Source organism: Nerophis ophidion, linkage group LG01, assembly GCF_033978795.1.
Source record: "Nerophis ophidion isolate RoL-2023_Sa linkage group LG01, RoL_Noph_v1.0, whole genome shotgun sequence".
Taxonomy (NCBI): Eukaryota; Metazoa; Chordata; class Actinopteri; order Syngnathiformes; family Syngnathidae; genus Nerophis; species Nerophis ophidion.
Window position 1 is genome coordinate 17,808,598 of NC_084611.1, and position 23,883 is coordinate 17,832,480.

General features: G+C 37.6%; 1 protein-coding gene across 5 annotated transcripts in view; it reads right to left on the minus strand.

Moving 5' to 3' along the window:
* The window catches only part of lzts1 (leucine zipper, putative tumor suppressor 1), a 96,168-nt gene that overhangs the window by 10,787 nt on the left and 61,498 nt on the right, over positions 1 to 23,883 (minus strand). For 4 of the 5 annotated variants that reach the window (XM_061897684.1, XM_061897650.1, XM_061897659.1 and 1 more), the window contains 4 exons: positions 16,660 to 16,966; positions 16,453 to 16,572; positions 2,302 to 2,464; positions 1,918 to 2,237 (listed from right to left, as the gene is read on the minus strand). In XM_061897684.1, coding sequence (XP_061753668.1) covers positions 1,918 to 2,237; positions 2,302 to 2,464; positions 16,453 to 16,572; positions 16,660 to 16,875 — 819 coding nt within the window. In that variant the 5' untranslated portion in view covers positions 16,876 to 16,966. Of the gene's footprint in view, positions 1 to 1,917; positions 2,238 to 2,301; positions 2,465 to 16,452; positions 16,573 to 16,659; positions 16,967 to 22,394; positions 22,456 to 23,883 lie in introns of all 5 variants that reach the window. The other variant, XM_061897668.1, reaches the window with a different exon arrangement.

A 23,883-nucleotide genomic window follows, 5' to 3' on the forward strand; every position in this document is an offset into this window, starting at 1 on the left:
TTCATTATTATTTTTTTAAAGAACAAAACAACCTGCATGGCAGCTTTGTGTTATAAGAGTAAACATTGCAACAATTTATTTTTACATTTCACCTGTTTGCTCTTTTGTACCACTTTTTATGTTTTTAATTTTTTTTTAAATTGTATTCTTAAAATGTGCCATGGGGCCGTTAAAAAAAAGACCCGCGGGCCGCACTTTGGACAGCCCTGTGTTAAGCAATGTCAGCAGAGATTTATCTGAGAGCCGGATGGAGTCATCAAAAGAGCCACATCTGGCTCTAGAGCCATAGGTTCCCTACCCCTGTCATAAGAAAATGGAAGAGTTTGGGAACAACAGCAACTTAGCCACCAAGTGGTAGGCAGAGAGGGGTCAATGGATGTTGAAGCGCATAGTGCAAAGAGGTGGCCGACTTTCTGCACAGTCAGTTGCTATAGAGCTTCAAACTTCATGTGACCTTCCAATTAGCCCACGTACAGTACGCAGAGAGCATCATGGTTTGTGTTTCCATGGCTGTGCAGCTGCATCTAAGCCATACATCACCAAGTCCAATGCAAGGACTCTTGAGCAGTGGAGATGCCTTTTTCTGGAGTGATGAATCACGCATTCCCATCTGGTAATCTGATGGTCGAGTCTGGGTTTGGAGGTTGCCAAGGGAACGGTACATTTCGGACTGCATTGTGCCGAATGTGTGAAATTTGGTGGAGGAAGAATTATAGTGTGGTGTTGTTTTTTAGGAGTTGGGCTTGGCCCCTTAGTTCCAGTGAAAGGAACTTTGAATGCTCCAGGATACCAAAACAATTCCATGCTCCCAACCTTGTGAGAACAGTTTGGAGCGGGCTCCTAAGTTTACCAACAAGACTGTTCACCAGTGTACAAAGCAAGGTCCACAAAGACATGGATGACAGAGTCTGGTGTAGATGAACTTGACTGGCCTGCACAGAGTCCTGACCTGAACCCCATAGAACACCTTTGGGATGAATTAGAACAGAGACTGAGAGCCAGGCCTTCTCGACCAACATCATAGATGTACACATATACATATATATATATATATATATATATATATATATATATATATATATATATATATGTACATATATATATATACAGTATATATATATATATATATATATGTATGTATTTATGTATAAATATATATGTGTGGATATATATATATATGTATGTATTTATTTATGTATATATATGTGTATATATATTTTTTTATTTTATATACACACACTCACACACACATATATATATATATATATACTGTATATTAATTTTTACTCAAGCCTAATGAATCGCAAGTAAAGAAAACAACAAAAAATTTCAACTAAAAAAACGATTCAAAAGTAAAAAAAAAACAATCTATCTCCTAGTTGTAAATCATCAACCCTCTCTCTCTTTCTCTCTCTCTCATATAAATATACATCTATACGTACATACATATGTATGTATAGAAGAAGAGAGAAACAAGCTCAACCTGTAAGTTAACAGAATTTTTTATTTGAAAAAAATGTGTTAATACTTGCAAATAATTTTTTTTACTGAAAATTGTTTTTCAAAATAAAGCATGTTTTTTACTTGCAAATGTTTTTTTTTTTTATTGAAAAAACAAAAGTTTTTAAAACTGATAATAGTTTTTTTCAATTGAAGAAAATGGTTTTGTACTTGCAAATCGTTTTTGTGAATGAAAAAAAAAAAAAGGTTTTCTACCTGAACATTGCTTTTTTGATCGAAGAAAATTGTTATTATATTGGGAAATAATTTTCTTAATTGTAGAAAATATATTTTTTTTATATTCGTGAATCATTGGGCGTGAGTAAAAAAAACATTTTGGCGGAGTTTTGGCAGTATTTTCACTTCACAAGCGAAACTTCCAAAAATTACTTTTTCTTGTTCATATGAACTTTATACCTGCAAGTCCTGCAGATCGCTCTCCAGCAGTCTTTGTTCCAACGTTTCAATCACCGACTCATCTGTTGTCAGAGGCGACCGAACGCCTCCCGCAGTTTCAGAGAGGCGATGAGGCCGATCCGAAGACGGCGGGGAGCCAGCCTCCCTGGAGCCGATGTCTCGGCCACCACTGCCCCTCGACCACGGGGACAAATTGGGTTGCCCACCCTTGCCGAGGCCATCGCTGTGACTGACAGGACCCGTGGAAGCGCTCAGGCTGCCGCTGGTGCTGTGGGTGGGGATGCTTGACATGGAGTTACGTCCAGAGTCCGACAGAGTGCCTGAGAAAAAAAGCCGAGGTGAACCATTGGAGTTGTTTGGGATAAGTTGGGTTCCTGCACATACCGGAGGGCGCGTCTCGCTTGTGTTGGACCTCAGGAGTCTTTGCCTGCTCCAGTTGGATGAAGACCTGGTCCAGGCTGTTGCGCTCTCCGTCCGTGGACGATACAGTCCTTGGAATTAAAGGCTTGTAGGCAGTGGATCGGACCAGTGACTTCTCAGCGGTGGTCTGCAAGAGTGAAATGACACGACATAGTGAATTATATTTATATAGCACTTTTCTCTAGTGACTCAAAGCGCTTTTACATAGTGAAACCTAATATCTAAGTTACATCTAAACCAGTGTGGGTGGCACTGGGAGCAGGTGGGTAAAGTGTCTTGCCCAAGGACACAACGGCAGTGACTAAGATGGCGGAAGCGGGAATCGAACCTGCAACCCTCAAGTTGCTGGCACGGCCACTCTACCAACCGAGCTATACCGCCCCATCATCAGAAACACTGGCCATGCTTTGTTCTTTTGGCTAACTCCTTTCTGGTGCAACACAAATACAAATATAGACGGAGTAGACATTGAAAGGGTAAAATAAATCCCGTTCTTCGGTGTAATAATAGATGATCAAATGAACTGCAAATGTCAACTAAAAAATATACAAAAAGTGTTTCGGTAATAAATAGCTCAAGGTCAAAGTAGATGTATTTATGTAGGACATTTCTAAAACAGACTACTACCCGAAAATGCTATGCAGATTAAAGCAGAAAGGTGTTTTTTTTTTTAAATAATAATCAAGCTCACCATAAACATTCTATATATAAAACACAGTTAAATGCATACAAAATAGTGCAAAAAAAGCGTAAAAGATTAAAAAAAATATTAAAAAGAATAAAAATCACAATAAATACTCTATGTTCTACACATAAAACACTGTTAAAATGCATAAAAATAGTGCACAAAAAGTGAAAAAGATTAAAACATATTGAAAATTTAAAAAAAATCACAATATATACTGAACGTTTTATACATAAAACACAGTTAAAATGCATAAAATAGTGCAAAAAAACGTAAAAGATTGTAAAAATATTGAAAAGAATAAAAATCACAATAAATACTTAACGTTCTATACATAAAACACAGTTAAAATGCATTAAAATAATGCATTAAAATGAGGGGTTTGGGAAAAAAATCGATTCGACTACGAATCGAATCGTTTGTTGTGCGATTCAGAATCAATTCAAATTTTTTAAAAATCTATTTTTTTTATTATTATTTTTTTTAAATCAATCCAAGAAACCACTAAACAGCAACACCATGACAATGCAATCCAATTCCAAAACCAAACCTGACCCAGCAACACTCAGAACTGCAATAAACAGAGCAATTGAGAGAAGACACACACACGACACAGAACAAACCAAAAGTAGTCAAACAAAAATGAATATTATCAACAACAGTAACAATATTAGTTATCATTTCAGCATAGCAGTGATTAAAAATTAGTCATGGACATTATCATTAGACGTAGGCGCCAGCGCCCCCCGCGACCCCGAACGGGAATAAGCGGCAGAAAATGGATGGATGGATTTATAAAAAAAAAAAAATAAGAACAATAGTGTCACAGTGGCTTACACTTGCATCGCATCTCATAAGCTTGACAACAAACTGTGTCCAATATTTCCACAGAGATAAAATAAGTCATATTTTTCCTTCGTTTAATAGTTAAAACAAATTTACATTATTGCAATCAGTTGATAAAACATTGTCCTTTACAATAATAAAAGCTTTTTACAAAAATCTACTACTCTGCTAGCATGTCAGCAGACTGGGGTAGATCCTGCTGAAATCCTATGTATTGAATAAATACAGAATCCTTTAAAATCGGGGAAAAAAAGAATCGAATCGGAAAAAATCGTTATAATATCGATATAATATCGAATCGTGACCCCAAGAATCGATATTGAATCGAATCGTGGGACACCCAACGATTCACTGCCCTAATTAAAATAGTGCAAAAAAGCGTAAAGAATTAAAAAATATTAAAAATAATAAAAATCACAATTACAAAAAATTCTATACATAAAACACAGTTGAAATGCATAAAAACCCTGCAAAAAAGTGTATATGATTACAACAATTAAAAATAATAATCACAATAAACACTGAACATTCTATACATAAAACAGTTAAATTGCATATAGTGCAAAAAAGTGTAAAAGATACAAAAAAATATTAAAATAATAAAAATCACAATAAATACTAATTACTCTATACAGAAAACAGTTAAAATGCATAAAAATAGTGCAAAAGCGTAAAGAGCTTTAAAATATTTAAAATAATAAAAATCACAAATACAAAAAATCGATACATAAAACACAGTTAAAATGCATAAAACAGTGCAAAAAATTGTATGAGATTAAAACAATTAAAAATAATAAAAATCACAATAAACAGTTCTATACAAAAAACACAGTTAGTTTGCATATGGTGCAAAAAAAGCGTAAAAGATACAAATATATTAAAAATAATAAAAATCACAATAAATACTAAACGTTCTATACAGAAAACAAAGTTAAAATGCATAAAGACAGTGGGGAAAAAAGCGTATAAGATTAAAAGCATTAAAAAATCACAATAGGTACTCAACATTCTATACGTAAAACACAGTTACAATGCATAAAAACAGTCCAAAAAATTGTACAAGATTAAAACAATTAAAAATAATAAAAATCACAATAAACAATGAACGTTCTATACATAAAACACAGTTAAATTGCATATAGTGCAAAAAAGCGTAAAAGATACAAAAATATCAAAAATAATAACAATCACAATAAATACTAAACATTCTATTCAGAAAACAAAGTTAAAATGCATAAAAACAGTGGAAAAAAAGCATGTAAGATTAAGAACATAAAAAAAGAATACAAATCACAATAAGTAGTCAACATTCTATACATAAAACACAGTTAAAATAAATAAAAACAGTGCAGAAAATTGTATAAGATTAAAACAAGTAAAAATAATAAAAATCACAATAAACACTGAACGTTCTATACATAAAACACAGTTAATTTGCATATGGTGCAAAAAAAAGCGTAAAAGATACAAATATATAAAAAATAATAAAAATCACAATAAATTCAAAACATTCTATACAGAAAACAAAGTTAAAATGCGTAAAAACTATGAAAAAAAAGCGTATAAGATTAAAAACCTTAAAAAATAATAAAAATCACAATAAGTACTCAACATTCTATACATAAAACACAGTTACGATGCATAAAAACAGTGCAAAAATTTGTATAGGATTAAAACAATTAAAAATAATAAAAATCACAATAAACACTGAACGTTCTATACATAAAACAGTTAAATTGCATATAGTGCAAAAAAAGTGTAAAAGATACAAAAATATCAAAAATAATAACAATCACGATAAATACTAAACATTCTATTCAGAAAATACAGTTAAAATGCACAAAAACTGTGAAAAAAGCTTATAAGATTAAAAACTTAAAAAAATGATAAAACTCATAAGTACTCAACATTCTATACATAAAACAGTTACAATGCATAAAAACAGTGCAAAAAATTGTATAAGATTAAAACCATTAAAAATTATGAAAATCACAATAAACACTGAACATTTTATACATAAAACACAGTTAAAATGCATACAGTGCAAAAAAAGCATAAAAGATACAAAAATATAAAAAATAATAACAATCACAATAAATACTAAACATTCTATACAGAAAACAATTAAAAAGCATAAAAACAGTGGGGAAAAAGCGTATAAGATTAAAAACTTTAAAAAATAATAAAAATCACAATAAGTACTCAACATTCCATACATAAAACACAGTTACAATGCATAAAAACAGTGCAAAATTTGTATAAGATTAAAAAATTAAAAATAATAAAAATCACAATAAACACTGAACGTTCTATACATAAAACACAGTTAAATTGCATATGGTGCAAAAAAAGCGTAAAAGATACAAAAATATAAAAAATAATAACAATCACAATAAATACTAAACATTCTATACAGAAAACGATTAAAAAACATAAAAACAGTGGGGAAAAAAGCGTATAAGATTAAAAACTTTAAAAAATAATAAAAATCACAATAAGTACTATACATAAAACACAGTTACAATGCATAAAAACAGTGCAAAAAATTGTATAAGATTAAAAAAATTAAAAATAATAAAAATCACAATAAACACTGAACGTTCTATACATAAAACACAGTTAAATTGCATATGGTGCAAAAAAAGCGTAAAAGATACAAAAATATTAAAAATAATAAAAATCACAATAAATACTAAACATTCTTTACAGAAAACACAATTAAAATGCATAAAAACTGGGAAAAAAAAGCGTGTAAGATTAAAAACTTTAAAAAATGATAAAAATCACAAGAAGTACTCAACTTTCTATACATAAAACAGTTACAATGCATAAAAACAGTGCAAAAAATGGTATAAGATTAAAACAATTAAAAATAATAAAAATCACAGTAAACACTGAATGTTCTATACATAAAACAGTTGCATACAGTGCAAAAAAAGCGTAAAAGATACAAATATATTAAAAATAATAAAAATCACAATAAATACAAAACATTCTATACAGAAAACACAATTAAAATGCATAAAAACAGTGGGAAAAAGGTGTATAAAATTAAAAACTTTACAAAATAATACAAATCACAATAAGTACTCAACATTCTGTACATAAAGGATACAGTTAGAATGCATAAAAACAGTGCAAAAAATTGTATAAGATTAAAACAAGTAAAAATAATAAAAATCACAATAAACACTGAACGTTCCATACATAAAACACAGTTAAATTGCAAATGATGCAAAAAAAGCGTAAAAGATACAAATATATTAAAAATAATAAAAATCACAATGAATACTAAACATTCTATACAGAAAACACGGTTAAAATGCATGAAAACAGTGGGGAAAAAAGCGTATAAGATTAAAAACTTTAATCAAATAATAAAAATCACAATAAGTACTCAACATTCTGTACATAAAACACAGTTACAATGGATGAAAAGAAAAAGTTGGAATAATACATCTAAATATGTTCTGGTACAAAAATCATATCATATTTTGTACTCTCGCGAGTGTTACCATATCTGAGTTATTGTGCAGAAATGTGGGGAAATAACTACAATAGTACTCTTCCTTCACTAATCGTGTGACTATAAAGGTCAGTCATAATAATACATCATGTAGGATATGGACACCACACAAACCCTTTATTTATTGAATCAAAAATATTGAAATTCAATAATTTGGAGCATTTGCAAAAGGAAAATTGAAAAATTATGCCCAAAGTAAACTATAACAGGCTACCCAAGAATGTACGACAATTTGTCTCAACAAAAGACCTTAGAGAAAAACCTAACCTAAAACATTTGTATGCACGTTAAACACTTAAGACCTTCAGTACAGGGCTGCCCAAAAGTTTTGCCTCTAAGGGCCAAAGTGAAAATGCGGCAATGGTCCACGGGTCCAATGTCAAGTGAGGAATTTAGCCTCATACTGCCAGATATAAATATAAGGTAGTAGAAATAGTCAGTTATTTTATCTACATTTTTAACTTCAAAACATTCAAAAAAGGTAATTTTCTGTCGATTTTCGCCATTTCCAGGTGTTGTACTGTGACCAGTTCCTCCTAGATATTTCTTCCAACTGCCTTCAAACTTTACCCAGACAGTTTTCAATTTGGCCCTAATTAGCATTAGCGATTTTACATGCCGATTTCAACACCTCAAAATTAGTTAATGAAAACTACAACTAAAATGCACGTTAAAATCAAACAGCTGGTGCGTGATTAGTACAATAATTACAGTATTAACACTTTTTAGGGCACAACAAAAGAGTAGACAGCAACGACTGATCTGACTAGCCATAAACTGTACAGTACTTACGTTGATACTGATACAGAACATACATTGAGGCTCAGAGGCGTCATAATTAAGGACGGCAGTTATCATAATCAGTTCATTTTTAAATGTTGCAATAAAATAAAAATAAATTGTTATATCATCAAAAATGTATTCTTTCTAACACACACAAAAGTACCGACAATTGCTACCATTTAATTCTGGTATCGATTCCCGGGTACTGGGGATTTCTACCATGTAGCCATCTCTACTATTAGTATAATCTTTAATTGCTGCGTTAACCCGAACATAAGACAACACTGATTTAAAACGTTTTTTTATGACAAGTGTCAACCAAATAAATAAATGAGTAAATAAATCCTGCGATGAGGTGGCGACTTGTCCAGGGTGTACACCGCCTTCCACCCAAATGCAGTCTCTAGCACCCCCTACAACCCCAAAAAGGGAGGATGGATGGAATAAATAAATGAATAAGTGGAAAAAAATATATATATATATTTCCGCCCGATTGTAGCTGATATATAGGCGCCAGCGACCCCAAAAGGGAATAAGCGGTAGAAAATGGATGGTTATATATATATATATATATATGTATTCCAGCACCCCCCGCGACCTCGAAAGCGACAAGCCGTAGAAAATGGATGGATGGATGTATATGTATTATGTATGTATGTATGTGTATGTAAATATACATATATGATGAGATGGCGACTTGTCCAGGGAGTACCCTGCCTTCTGCTCGAATGCAGCTGAGATAGGAACCAGCCCCCCCGCGACCCCAAAAAGGGACAAGCTGTAGAAAATGGATGGATATATATATATATATATATATATATATATATGTGTATGTATGTATATACATGTATATGTATATATATATATATGTATGTATGTATATACATGTATATATATATATATATATATTTATATATATATATATATATATATGTATATATCTATATATATATGTATGTATGTACATACATGTATATGTATATATATATATATGTATGTATATACATGTATATATATATATATATCTATGTATGTATATACATGTATGTATATACATGTATATGTATATATATATATATATATATATATATATGTGTGTGTGTATATATATATATATGTATACATATATTTGTATATATTATTAAAATGTATGTATATATATGTGTATATATGTATATATATGTGTATATATACATGTATATATGTATACGTATATTTTTGTGTATATTTTTATATATATATTTTACATACACTTGTAAAGAACATAATGTCATGGCTGTCTTGAGTTTCCAATAATTTGTACAATTCTTCTTATTTTTGTGATAGTGATTGGAGCACATACTTGTTGGTCACAAAAAACATTCATGAAGTCTGGTTTTTTTTATGAATTTATTATGGGTCTACTGTTCAAGTGTATGTAAATGTTTGATCGTGACTGTGTATATATTATATGTACTTTTTTAAATGATTAAGACTCTTGACAAATAAGAATCACACTTCATTAAAAAATCGATGTTTTGACACCCCTGGCAGGCAGTAGAGACAATCAATGAATCTGCATACCTAAACAGTTCCAGGATCATTTTCAACTTGTCAATCGACCAGCATTCCCCCCGTTTCTCATGCAAATCCCTAGAAAGTCGTGATTGTGTGACTTTTACACCGACGCAAACATGGTCTCCGTCCGCGTCGTCGGAGAACGACACAAGTGGTACCGTGCGGTACCTCCTTCCCTTTTCTGTTGCCTGCATCTTCCCCCCTCACCCCCCCCCCCCCCCCCTTCCCACACGTGCTGCCACAGGGAAGATGAATGGCCCTTTACAGTGTTATTAATAAAATGTGCTGCTGAGGTAAAGAAGGGGAAGCTTGTGAACTCAGCATTTCTCCTCACCGACTCCATGACTGGGATGTGGGATGCCTAAATCCATTGTTAAAAATAAATAAATAAATACAACAAAAAAAAAAAATCGCCTTCGCAAGCCCTCAAGGTCTATTAGGACCCTGATCCATCTGCCATTCTCTGCCCGGTCTCCTTTCAAATCCACATCCTATACCTTGGCTTGAGGCACTCCGAGGCTTTTAAAGAGGGCTATTTTAATACTTGTCAACGATGGGATTTGAAAACAAGGAATATTTTCCGCTCGGATCAAGGCATTTGCCGGCCATTCCAATTGGTAGGGGGTAATTATTAAGATGGAGGGGTTCAAGACTGTCTGCTACCTGCTGGGAGAGGTCGACCCTGAATAACGGCCGGGAGCTTTTTAGAGTGCACTCATGAAGTACGACTCCTTAATGGAGCCTAATGGAGTACCAGGAAGTCCCTTCTTTAGCCCAGGCTGCTGCTCACACAATGTACCGCCTTTTTATTATTCCAAAGGCAGCTGTCACGGCGCACACATATTCTATTCTAGATAGTTCCTTTGTGAGAAACAAAGGAGGCTTCACCGCGCATCTTCAAATAAAGTCAGCCTGCAGTCAGCTACAGACGTGTGAAGCGCAGGTTGGATACGGCGCCAAAACATCCATCCATCCATCTTCTTCTGCTTATCTGAGGTCGGGTCGCGGGGGCAGCAGCCTAAGCAGGGAAGCCCAGACCTTCCTCTCCCCAACCACTTCGTCCAGCTCTTCCCGGGGGTCCTGAGGCGTTCCCAGGCCAGCCGGGAGACATAGTCTTCCCAACGTGTCCTGGGTCTTCCCCGTGGCCCTTTTACCGGTTGGACGTGCCCTAAACACCTCCCTAAGAAGGCGTTCGGGTGGCATCCTGACCAGATGCCCGAACCATCACATCTGGCTCCTCTCGATGTGGAGGAGCAGCTGCTTTACTTTGAGCTTCTCACCCTATCTCTAAGGGAGAGCCCCGCCACCCGGCGGAGGAAACTAACATCGACCGCTTGTACCCGTGAGCTTGTCCTTTCGGTCATAACCCAAAGCTTATGACCATAGGTGAGGATGGGAACGTAAATCGACCGGTAAATTGAGAGCTTTGCCTTTCGGCTCAGCTCCTTCTTCACCACAACGGATTGATACAGCGTTCGCATTACTGAAGACGCCTCACCGATCCGCCCATCGATCTCACGATCCACTCTTCCCTCACTCGTAAACAAGACTCCTAGGTACTTGAACTCCACCACTTGGGGCAGGGTCTCCTCCCCAACCCGGAGATGGCAATCTACCCTATTCCGGGCGAGAACCATGGACTCGGACTTGTGGGTGCTGATTGTCATCCCAGTCGCTTCACACTCGGCTGCGAACCGATCCTGGGAGAGCTGGAGATCCTGGGTGGATGAAGCCATCAGGACCCAATCATCTGCAAAAAGCAGAGACCTAATCCTGCAGCCACCAAACCGGAACCCCTCAACGCCTTGACTGCGCCTACAAACTCTGTCCATAACAGTTATGAACAGAGTCGGTGACAAAGAGCAGCCTTAGCGGAGTCCAACCCTCACTGGAAACATGTCCGACTTACTGCCGGGAAATGCGGACCAAACTCTGACACTGATCGTACAGGCAACGGATCGCCAAAATCAGACAGTCCGACACCCCATACTCTCTGAGCACTCCCCACAGAGATTCCCGAGGGACACAGTCGAATGCCTTCTCCAAGTCCACAAAGCACATGTAGACTTGTTGAGCAAACTCCCATACAACCTCAAGGACTCTGCAGAGAGTATAAAGCTGGTCCACAGTTCCACGACCAAGACGAAAACCACACTGTTTCCCCTGAATCCGATGTTCGACTATCCGGCGTAGCCTCCTCTCCAGTACACCTGAATAGACCTTACCGGGAAGGCTGAGGAGTGTGATCCCACGATCGTTGGAACACACCCTCTGGTTGCCCTTCTTAAAGAGAGGAACCACCACCCTGGTCTGCCAATCCAGAGGTACTGCCCCCGATGTCCACGCGATGCTGCAGAGTCTTGTCAACCAAGACAGCCCCACAGCATTCAGAGCCTTAAGGCTCTTACCCACCCCCGGGACCTTGCCACCGAGGAGCTTTTTAATTACCTTGGCAACCTCAGCCCCAGAAATGGGAGAGTCCACCACAGATTCCTCAGGCACTGCTTCCTCAAAGGAAGACGTGTTGGTGGGATTGAGGAGGTCTTCGAAGTATTCCCTCCACCGATCCACAACATCCGCAGTCGAGGTCAGCAGAACACCATCCGCACCATACACGGTGTTGACAGTGCACTGCTTCCCTTTACTGAGGCGGCGGGTGGTGGTCCAGAATCGCTTCGAAGCCGTACGGAAGTCGTTTTCCATGGCTTCCCCGAACTCCTCCTTTGTCCGAGTTTTTGCCTCTGCAACCGTTGAAGCCGCACACCGCTTGGCCTGTCGGTACCTGTCCGCTGCCTCCTGAGTCCTATGAGCCAAAAGAACCCAATAGGACTCCTTCTTTAGCTTGATGGCATCCCTCTCCGCCGGTGTCCACCAACGGGTTCTAGGATTACCACCACGACAGGCACCAACAACCTTGCGGCCACAGCTCCAGTTAGCCGCCTCGACAATAGCGGTGCGGAACATGGTCCACTCGAACTCAATGTCCAGTACCTCCCTCGTGACATGTTCAAAGTTCTTCCAGAGGTTGGAATTGAAATTCTCTCTGACAGGAGACTCTGCCAGACGTTCCCAGCAGACCCTCACAATGCGTTTGGGCCTGCCAGCTCTGTCCGGCATCCTCCCCACCATCGTAGCCAACTAACCACCAGGTGGTGATCCGTAAAAAGCTCCGCCCCTCTCTTCACCCGTGTGTCCAAAATATGAGGCCGCAAATCCGATGATACAACTACAAAGTCGATTATGGAACTGGGGCCTAGGGTGTCCTGGTGCCAAGTGCACATATGGACACCCTTATGTTTAAAAATGGTGTTTTTTATGGACAATCTGTGACAAGCACAAAAGTCCAATAACAAAACACCACTCGGGTTCGGATCCGGGCGGCCATTCTTCCCAATCACGTCTCTCCAGGTTTCACTGTCGTTGCCAACATGTGCGTTGAAGTCCCCCAGTAGGACAGGGGAATCACCCGAGGGAGCACTTTCCAGTAATCCCTCAAGTGTATCCAAAAAGGGTGGGTACTCTGAATTGCTGTTTGGTGCGTAAGCACAAACAACAGTCAGGACCCGACCCCCCACCCGAAGGCGGAGGGAGGCTACCCTCTCGTCCATTGGGTTGAACTCCAACGTGCAGGCTTTGAGCCGGGGGGAAACGAGATTTGCCACCCCAGCCCGTCGCCTCTCACTGCTGGCAACGCCAGAGTGAAAGAGAGTCCAGCCCCTCTCGAGAGAAGTGGTTCCAGAGCCCTTGCTGTGTGTCGAGGTGAGTTCAACTATATCTTGCCGGAACTTCTCCACCTCGCGCACTAGCTCAGACTCCTTCCTCGCTCGTGCCCCACCTCCGGGCCTGGCTCCAGAGGGGGGCCCCGGTGACCCTCGTCCGGGCAAGGGAAATTTGGGTCCTTTTCTTGTTTTCTTCATGGAGGTCTTCGAGCTACTCTTTGTCTGATCCCTCACCTAGGACCTGTTTGTCTTGGGAGACCCTACCAGGGGGCATGAAAGCCCCCGGACAACATACCTCCTAGGATCATTGGGACACGCAAACTCCTCTAAGACGATATGGTGGCAGCTCAGAGTGGAGGCACAAAAACAATGCAGCGTAAAAACTAATCCCTGCACGATTGTGTCCTGTTTGTTTGTGTACAGTAGTGATCAAAAGTTTACATACACTTGTAAAGAACATAATGTCATGGCTGTCTTGAGTTTCTGATATTTTCTACAACTGTATTTTTTTTGTGATAGAGTGACTGGAGCACATACTTGTTGGTCACAAAAAACATTCATGAAGTTTGGTTCTTTTATGATTTTATTATGGGTCTACTGAAAATGTGAGCAAATCTGCTGGGTCAAAAGTATACATACAGCAATGTTAATATTTGCTTACATGTCCCTTGGCAAGTTTCACTGCAATAAGGCGCTTTTGGTCACCATCCACAAGCGTCAGTACGTATTATTGACTAGATACGCTACTGTACTTGGTATCATTACAGTGGATTTTAGGTATGGATCCTCCCATGGCATTTGGACCGGTACTTTTTAGAGGCGGTGTAGTACCAAATTCTATTAATTAGTATCGCGGTACTATACCAATACCGGTATACCGTACAACACCTAATATGCACTGTATATACTTTACATATATACTGTACACACACATATATATATATAGAAAAAAAAAAATATATATATATATGTATATACATACACTGTATATACTGTACATATATATATATATATATATATATATATATATATATATATACACACACATATATACATATATATATATATCCATCCATCAATCCATCCATTTTCTACCACTTGTCCCGTTCAGGGCCGCAGGGGTCGCTGGAGCCTATCTCAGCTGCATTCGGGGCAGAAGACGGCGTACACCCTAGACAAGTCGCTACCTCATCGCAGGGCCAACACAGATAGACAGACAACATTCACACTCACATACATATACATATACATACATACATATATATATATATATATATATATATATATATATATATATATATATATATATACACACACACACACACACACACACACACACACATTTGATTGTAAAGGATAATAATTAATATATCGTATTTTTTGCGATTATAGAGCGCATCGGTATATAAAACGCACCCACTAAATTTAAAATAATTTTTTTTTTAAATATATTAGCCGCATTGGACTATAAGCCGCGGATATATATTGTGAACTGAGTTATTTACACAGATATATTATGAAAATATTTATTTTCATACCTTAATTGTTTTCAAACGGTGTCTGTAACACGGCAGTAAAATGGCAGATCAAACAAAACAGAAGTCATCGTCAAGGACCCCACAGGCTTCGGAAGCTAGGTCTCCAATCAGCTAAACAGACTCAATAAAGTTTCCGGTGACATTTTGGGGAATTTACAAAACTGAATCAATACAAAAAAAAATGCCGTTGTACGTTATTAATACTAACACAGACACTCGTAGACGTGTTAGCATATTAGCCAAAGCTAGCAACACTAACTTCATTACATCACGATGACATGTACAAAAATGCATGGAAACACTCCTACATACATCACACATGCAACGGTTTAGAAAACAAGAATTGTTTTAGTTATATCGTGAAACTTAAAAATATCGTGTGGAGTAATGAATGAAGAATCCATCAAAAAAAGAAGCACTACCAATAAATGGAAGGACACTGCAGCACCTGCAGTGAGAGAATTTGTCCAAAAGATGGCACCATAGCATAAACAATAAAACACCCTATCAGTGTTTTGTCTTTTTTTGGTTGTTTTTATGAAATAATTTTTGTTATTATTGTTGGGGAAGTGAAATCCGTAAATAAGCCGCAGGATTCAAAGCGTAGAAAAAATTTAGCGGCCTATAGTCCGGAATTTCCGGTAATTGGATATTAAGTGAAAATTCCGTACCTTGTTTTACTTCCGAGACGACCTCCTGAAAGTTTTGTAGTAAATCAGCAACATTAAGCAGCTAAAATGCACCAAACATGCATTGCAGGGTATTTAAATGGGTGTAATTTTTAAGTTAAAGTTAAAGTTAAAGTACCAATGATTGTCACACACACTCTTGGTGTGGCAAAATTATTCTCTGCACTTGACCCATCACCCTTGATCAACCCCTGGGAGGTGAGGGGAGCAGTGGGCAGCAGCGGTGCCGCGCCCGGGATTCATTTTATGGTGATTTAACCCCCAATTCCAACCCTTGATGCTGAGTGCCAAGCAGGGAGGTAACGGGGCCCATTTTTATAGTCTTTGGCGTGACTCGGCCGGGAATTGAACTCGGACACTCTAACCACTAGGCCATTGAGTAGGTTTTAAAATGATGTGTTGTGCTTTGACATTTTTTATAATGTCCACATAGTTCAGCAATCAGGTTGTGTTATGTTTGACCATGTGTGTTGACTTTTTTGCGTTGGTTTATTTCCACCATGAGTAGGAAAGGTTGTTTGGATTGGGTCATATAAGTAAATGCTGTGCTGTGTTTAGAGTGCAATTCATGGTCACTAACCTGAATCATCTACAAGACGCCAACAAATTTGAAGAAATTATTCTGGCAAATATTTTCCAATTAAGTATGTGACTCTTAGGGGCGTGGCCTATCAGATTCCAGGTACACCCTCAGACACGCTACTGATTGGTCCAGCATGTAGCTAGGATGTAAGATCCAGTTTACTACCTTCCATGCAGAAAAATATCTCACCCCATCAGTTCCTGACATAAGCGTCAGTTTTGGTCGCACATCAGATTTTTCTGCTTTGTTTCGAGCGCCGTTTTCCGTCGATCCTCCTCTGTGATGGACTGGCCTCGGTTTATGGCTCACCTTAAGTGGACCAAACACAGCACCTTTACGTTTCAAATCTTCATTGTGTCAGCATTATTTCGTAAAAAAAAAAAAAAAAAAGCCCACCTTTATGTAAAAAAAGTCCTCGCTTCGCCCGGACCGTGAGTGGGACAGGCCCCTGGAGGTGTGGAGGGGCGAGCAGGGGCCCTGAGTAAAGCCGCACTTCACTAAGGCGTCCAGGCTGCAACCGCCGCCCGTTCTGGTTCTCGACTTCAGCCGGGTTGCCGTGCACTGTTTGCCGTCGAGCCCGTCGCTGCTGACGAGGCTGCTGACACTTCCCATGTCCCTGCCGGCAGGCGGGGGTGACTCAGCGGATAAACGGGGCGACTCGGCTCATGAGGCCCCGCCACCGCAGGCGAATCGCTGGCTTCATCTGCAAGACAGCACATTGAAACTGGAATTGACATTTTATATCATTTATTGCTCGAAAAGGAGTAAGCACAAACAACCGTGGTACCAGTGCAGGAGAGGAAGGGCCGATCCGTCGAATGTTCACCGCAAACTCCAAAATAGTGGCCCGCCTCTCACGCTTTTGTCCATCCTATCACGCTCCCGTCTCGCCGAGTCTACAAACTGAAAGTTAACTATACGTATATACATATATATATGTACATATGTACATGTATATATATATGTATATGTGTATATATACACGTATATATGTATATATATGTATATATGTACATATATTTACTCACATATATATATATATATATGTGTGAGTAAATATATGTACATATATGTACATATATATATATATATATATATATATATATATATATATATACGTCTTGATTGGATTATCCAGAGAATAGTGCTCGATACCGTGGTAGAGCGCAATATGTAGGTGTGGGGAAAATCACAAGACTACTTCGTCTCTACAGAACTGTTTCACGAGGGGTTCCCTCAATCATCAGGAGATTTTAATGGAAGCATACACATACAATGGTTTATATAGGGCACAGAGTGGGTGGGTACAGGTAGGCGTAGGGGCGTGGTGATTGGCTCATGTGTTACCTAGGAGGTGTTTCCGTCTGGGGCGGCATGTTGAAATGATTTCACTGCGCTTGTTGAGGGATGATAGATCTGGATGATATATAATAAACAGTTTCTCTTTTAAGCATAGGTTGCATCTTTTATTACCACTGTTGTAAGGTGTGCTGGATGCAAGAATTTGCCATGTTATTGAATATTCAACATTATTGTCTTTGAGGTTCCAAATGTGTTTGCTGAGTTCTGTAGAATTCCGCATATATATATATATATATATATATATATATATATATATATATATATATATATATATATATATATATATATATATATAATGTACACACACATACATATATAAATATATATATATATATATATATATATATATATAAATATATATATATATATATATATATATATATGACCCAATGCAAACAACCTTCTCTAGTCATGACGGGAAAGAAAAAACTAAACAAAATACAACCAACACAGAATTTCAGAGACATGGTCACTGAACTTTGTGGACATTATAAAAAAAAAACTATTATAATTATAATTTATGATATTTCAATAAAAATTAAAAACAGAAGTTATATTTTGACGCCAAAGTTATTGTGTAAAAACTTAGATTCCTGTGTTTTCAGTGAAGTTAATTAATGCTCTCAGGGATTTATCATCAGCATATCATAGATTGTTTACGATCAGACCACCTATTGAACTACATTAAATTAAAAATAATTATGTGTGTGACAGAGAGTGTCAACAACAACAAAAAACACAATATGTACAAATATGATACCAAAACTGTAAGTAAAGAACCAGTTAATGAAGTAGATAGTAAGAACACAGAAATAACAATGAACATTATTGTGGCACTAATGGAGCAACGGAAATACAGGTAGAAATAACAAACATTGATAATAAATATTTATAATTACCTCTATTATCAACATTACAATTGCTTTAAATGCAATAATACATAAATGTAAACAATACTTGAATTACAGAAGAAAGCAGACAAAGAGAGAGGGGAGAAAGAGGAGCGAACTAAATTAACCTTTTACATTGTTATGGTAAAATAGGTTAAGCTTAATCAGTGTGCCGCGCTTCAACCCAGTTTCCCTCAGGGGGACAACGCTCATACATGTGTGATGAAACATGACTATATGCATGAGTGTAGGTTTGTAAATGTATGTGTCTACCAGTGATGTGCAGTCATGGAAAGAAAAAAAATGTAAAAAGAAAAAAAAATGTAATTTTTATATGTATCCAGTGATTATACTATTAAGTCATTTTCCATTTAACTTCACCAGTTTTAGATTGGTTTTATTCAAAATAGCTGAATTTTCACGTTTGCCGTTGGAATACTGAGAAGAGACTTGCGGTGAGTCACAGCCATTTGAGCCTCCCCGTCACCATGGCAATGACTCGGCAAACTGCTGTCTGCTGTGCAGTGAGACCCTATGGCTATATGAATTATATTATACATTTCCATAGTTTAGTTAGCTGAGGTATATAATGTACAGTGTATTTTGTCAACAACTGTATGCTGTGCAATCATAAAACGCCTGCGAAGATCGCACTGTTTGAGGCTCGCAGTAATCCGGCCTCCTGGCGGTAGAGGGCGCTAGTGATCCCAGAGATCATTCTTGCACTACTCGGCTAGGCCTGCATGGGGACATCTGAAGCCGGTATGTTTTAAAGTTGTCGTTTGCCTGCATATCGTAAAAACAACCGTCCAACATTTTACAACTAATTGTAAACTTATAGGTGCCGACCATCAGGGCCGAGTTGTGACAAAAAAGTGTGTCGATGTTAAGATATTATGCCGACTTGGTAAGTTTATCTGTTTGCTAATAGTAGCTACTAGCCGTACCCATGTATTTTCTATGGGCGGTTAGCATCGGGTTTTAATCCCATTTCCTCCAATGTTTCTGATTCGATTGAATTTATATTTATGTCGAGTCTTTATTGTGGGTACTTAAATATGGTGACTGAGTATTGTGGCGTTTTAAGGCCATCTGCATTTGTTATGCTACAGTAAAGACAATGAATGAACACTGCCGCGGGAGCGCGGTTACACTATGACGTCATAGCGACAACACTGTGGCTGTATGAACTGCGAATGCACACATGGACTGCGATCAGTCTCATAAGGCTCCTATAAACTTTAAGAACTTTTGATATGACTTTTTATGAATTACCTGAACTAAACCAACATTGTTTGTTGAGATTCCTTTCTGTTGTTTTCTTTTGTTTTGAATGGCCATTCCTATTAATGTCTGTCCACTAGTTGTTGCACTGTACATGTTTAAATAACACCAGTATTATTTAAAGTATTTAATTGTGTCTGTCCTACTCTCTCCGAGTCGTAATCTAGATTTCTGATTATCCCAAAAATTGAGAACTTCTACTATACTATATGCCAGCGTATGCTCCAGTACCTCCTGCGACAAGCGGTAGAAGATGGATTGATGGATGCTTAAAATGTTTAAAATATGGATATATGTAGATACAGTATCAATCTCCGTCACTAGCTAAAGTACCTGCTACATGAAGTTAAAGTATCAATGATTGTCACACACACACTAGGTGTGGTGAAATTTGTCCTCTGCATTTGACCCATCCCCTTGTTCACCCCCTGGGAGGTGAGGGGAGCAGTGAGCAGTAGCGACCGGGAATCATTTTTGGTGATTAAACCCCCAATTCCAACCCTTGCCAAGCAGGGAAGAATGCTGGTATGAGCTTTTAAACACAACCCGTTAACTGCTGCCAATCAAATAGTGAATAAGATACTCTATAGCAGGGGTGCCCACACTTTTTCTGCATGCGAGCTACTTTTCAATTGACCAACTCGAGGGGATCTACCTCATTTATATATATCATTTATATTTATTTATTTATGAAAGAGACATTTTTGTAAACAAGTTAAATGTGTTTAATGATAATACAAGCATGTGTAACACATATAGATGTCTTTCTTTCACAAAGACAAGAATATAAGTTGGTGTATTACCTGATTCTAATGACTTGCATTGACTGGAATCAGACAGTAATGATGATAACGCCCAGATTTTCAAATGGAGGAGAAAAAAAGTTGCCCCTTCTGTACAATACCACATGAAAGTGGTTGGTTTTTGGCATCTAATTCATCCAGCTTCCATACACTTTACAAGAAAAACATTGGCGGCAAATTCCGTAGCTTGCTTGATTGACATTCACGGCACCCGAGGGTCTTGTGAGATGACGCTGGCTGCTGCCAGTTCATTATTATGAAAAAATGACAGAGAGGAAGGCGAGAAACACTTTTTATTTCAACAGACTTTCGCGCCGTCCCTTCCGTCAAAACTCTAAAGGCCGACTGCACATTTCCTATCTTCACAATAAAAGCCCTGCTTCATGCTGCCTGCGCTAACAAAATAAGAGTCTCGGAAAGCTGGCGTGCACAAGTGATGTGCACGCCAGCTTTCTGAGGGATCACTTGTGCATGCCAGTTTTCCGATACTCTGTATTTAGTTAGCGCAGGCAGCATGAACCAGGGTTTTTATTGTGAAGATAGGAAATGTGCAGTCGGCCTTTAGAGTTTTGACGGAAGGTACGGCGCCAGAGTCTGTTGAAATAAAAAGTGTTTCTCGCCTTCCTCTCGGTCATATTTTCATAATAATGACCTTGCAGCAGCCAGCGTCATCTCACAAGACCCTCCGGTACCGTGAATGTCATTTAAGTCACGTCTTGGTGAAGATTGATGATCACTAATTTTTAGGTCTATTTTTTTTAAAAGCCTGGCTGGAGATCGACTGACACACCCTCCGCAGTCGACTGGTAGCTCGCGATCGACGTAATGGGCACCCCTGCTCTATAGGGTTCATGTTTATAAATCTGACTGTGATGAAGTCAGTGCCTCACCAGGCATGAACTTCACCGCGCGTCACTGGTGTGTACGTACTAGGGAATGTAACGGTTTTGTATATATGTAACAGTCATTGTTCTGCGTTGTGTCTTTTTTTCGTGATGAACACATAGGATTCGAGTTGAGGAGGATTTATTCACCAGCTTTTTCATAGGGACAAAAAGAAAAAGGCGTCACATACAGGCCACAGTATCTCTCTCCACAGCTGCAGGAGTCAGTGCTCACTCACGCTCAAACTCAACTTATGCTCACATATGGAAACAACAACAATAATAATTATACAATAATAACAATACTAAAAAGACAAACAAAGCACAAAATAGTCAAAAAACAAATTAATTGAAATAAAAAGCAGTATATAAAGTATATACATTAGCAGACAGCAAAAATATACCTTATTATGTGTCGCATATCACCTCTTTTTTTCCCCACTCACATCAACTCATTTTATATTTTTCTTACTACAATAAACAATGCCAAAACTTATTAACAGACATCCGTTTTTCATAGGGACAAAAAGAAAAGGGCATCACATACAGTCCACAGTATCTCTCTCCACTACAGAATAAAGAAAGAGGGGGAAAACCCACACACATTAATGGCACAGCGGCACACAAGATGTCCACACAAACGCAGCAGAGTACCCTCGACCCGTGCACAAACTCACGAGGACAGGAAACCCCGCAGAAACTGCCGCTAGCATTAAGCTAATCCACACATCATTTAGCAAATAAGTCCGTTTTTTACAACCCTTTAATAAAAAGAAAAAATTCGGGAATTCAACCCGCATGCTTAACAGCATGCCACAAAAGAGTGTGCACTTTAAAAATACTTTAAAAGTGACAAGCAAAAAGTTTATAAAAAAAAATAAAGTGAGAGAGACATAAACATGATTTACCAGCTGCAGGAGTCAGTGCTAACTGAAGCTGGTCACACAGGTGCAACGCCAAATCAGCCCCCTGGGAAACAAAAAGGTATGTAATAGAAAACAATAGAGCGGAACCTATTTACAATGACAGACACTTTTGGGGAAGTTCACAACAGAAAATGATGTGAATAAATTACCAAAAATAAAAAATAAAATAAAATAAAATTTAGCTCGGCTACATATAGCGCGGTATTGTGGTTTCAAAATCTTCACAAGAGTGCCGTGACACGTATCCTGACGAAGACCAGAAGGCGGGCCCACATTACACCAGTTTTAAAATCTCTGCATTTAATCCCTGCGTGTTTCAGGTTCGATTTTCAGATTCTTCTTATGGTTTATAAATGTTGTTATGGTATTCAGCCTTCTTTTCTTTTAGATTCGCTTTTACCCTACAAACCTTCGGCATTCTATAGTTTTTGGAATCTTCATGTTTTATTAGTATTTTATCATTTATTCCTGCTATAGTGTTTACTTACCTGGCTCCTCTGTGCTCAGCCTTGCATTCATTTGTTCATATATGTGCATATGCCCGCGCGCGTGTGTGTGTGTGTGTGTTTGTGATTTAGGGGGGATGTGGGTCATCGGGGTATTGTTTTTAAGTCTGTAAAGCACTTCGTGTTGTATTTCTTATATGTACGAAAAGTGCTTTACTTAATGCGTGATGGTCACAAGCGAAAACTTGGTGTACAGTTTACTTTATGGCTCTTTTATGTGTGTGTTTGTATGAATATGCGTCTGTATGTATGTGTGTATGAATATAAGTCTGTATTTACTGTATGTGCATATGTATGTATGAATATAAGTCTGTATGTATATGCGTATGTATGTATGAATATTAGTCTGTATGTTTGTGGGTATGTATGTATGACTATAGGTCTGTATACATGTGCGTATGTATGTATGAATATAAGTCTGTATGTATGCGTGTATGTATGTATGAATATAAGTCTGTATGTATGGGGGAGAAAGAGGAGCGAACTTTATTAACCTATGAATATATGTTTGTGTGTATGTACGAATATACATCTGTATGTATGTGTGTATGAACATACTTCTATATTTATGTGCTTATGTATGTATGAATATACATCTATGTATGTGCGTTTGTAAATACTTCTGTGTGTACGTGCGTATGTATGAATGAATATACGTCTGTATTTATGTGTGTATGCATGTATGAATATACATCTATGCATGTGCGTATGTACAGTATATATGAATATACTTGTGTGTGTATTTGCGTATGTATGTATGAATACACGTCTGTATTTATGTGCATATGTAGGTACAGTATGTATGCATGAATATACGTCTCTGTATGTGAATTAAGTATATATGAATATACGTCTGTATTTATGTGCGTATGTATGTATGAATATACGTCTCTGTGTATGTGCGTATGTCTGTACAAATATAGTCTGTATTAATGTGCGTATCTATGTATGTATGTAAGAATATA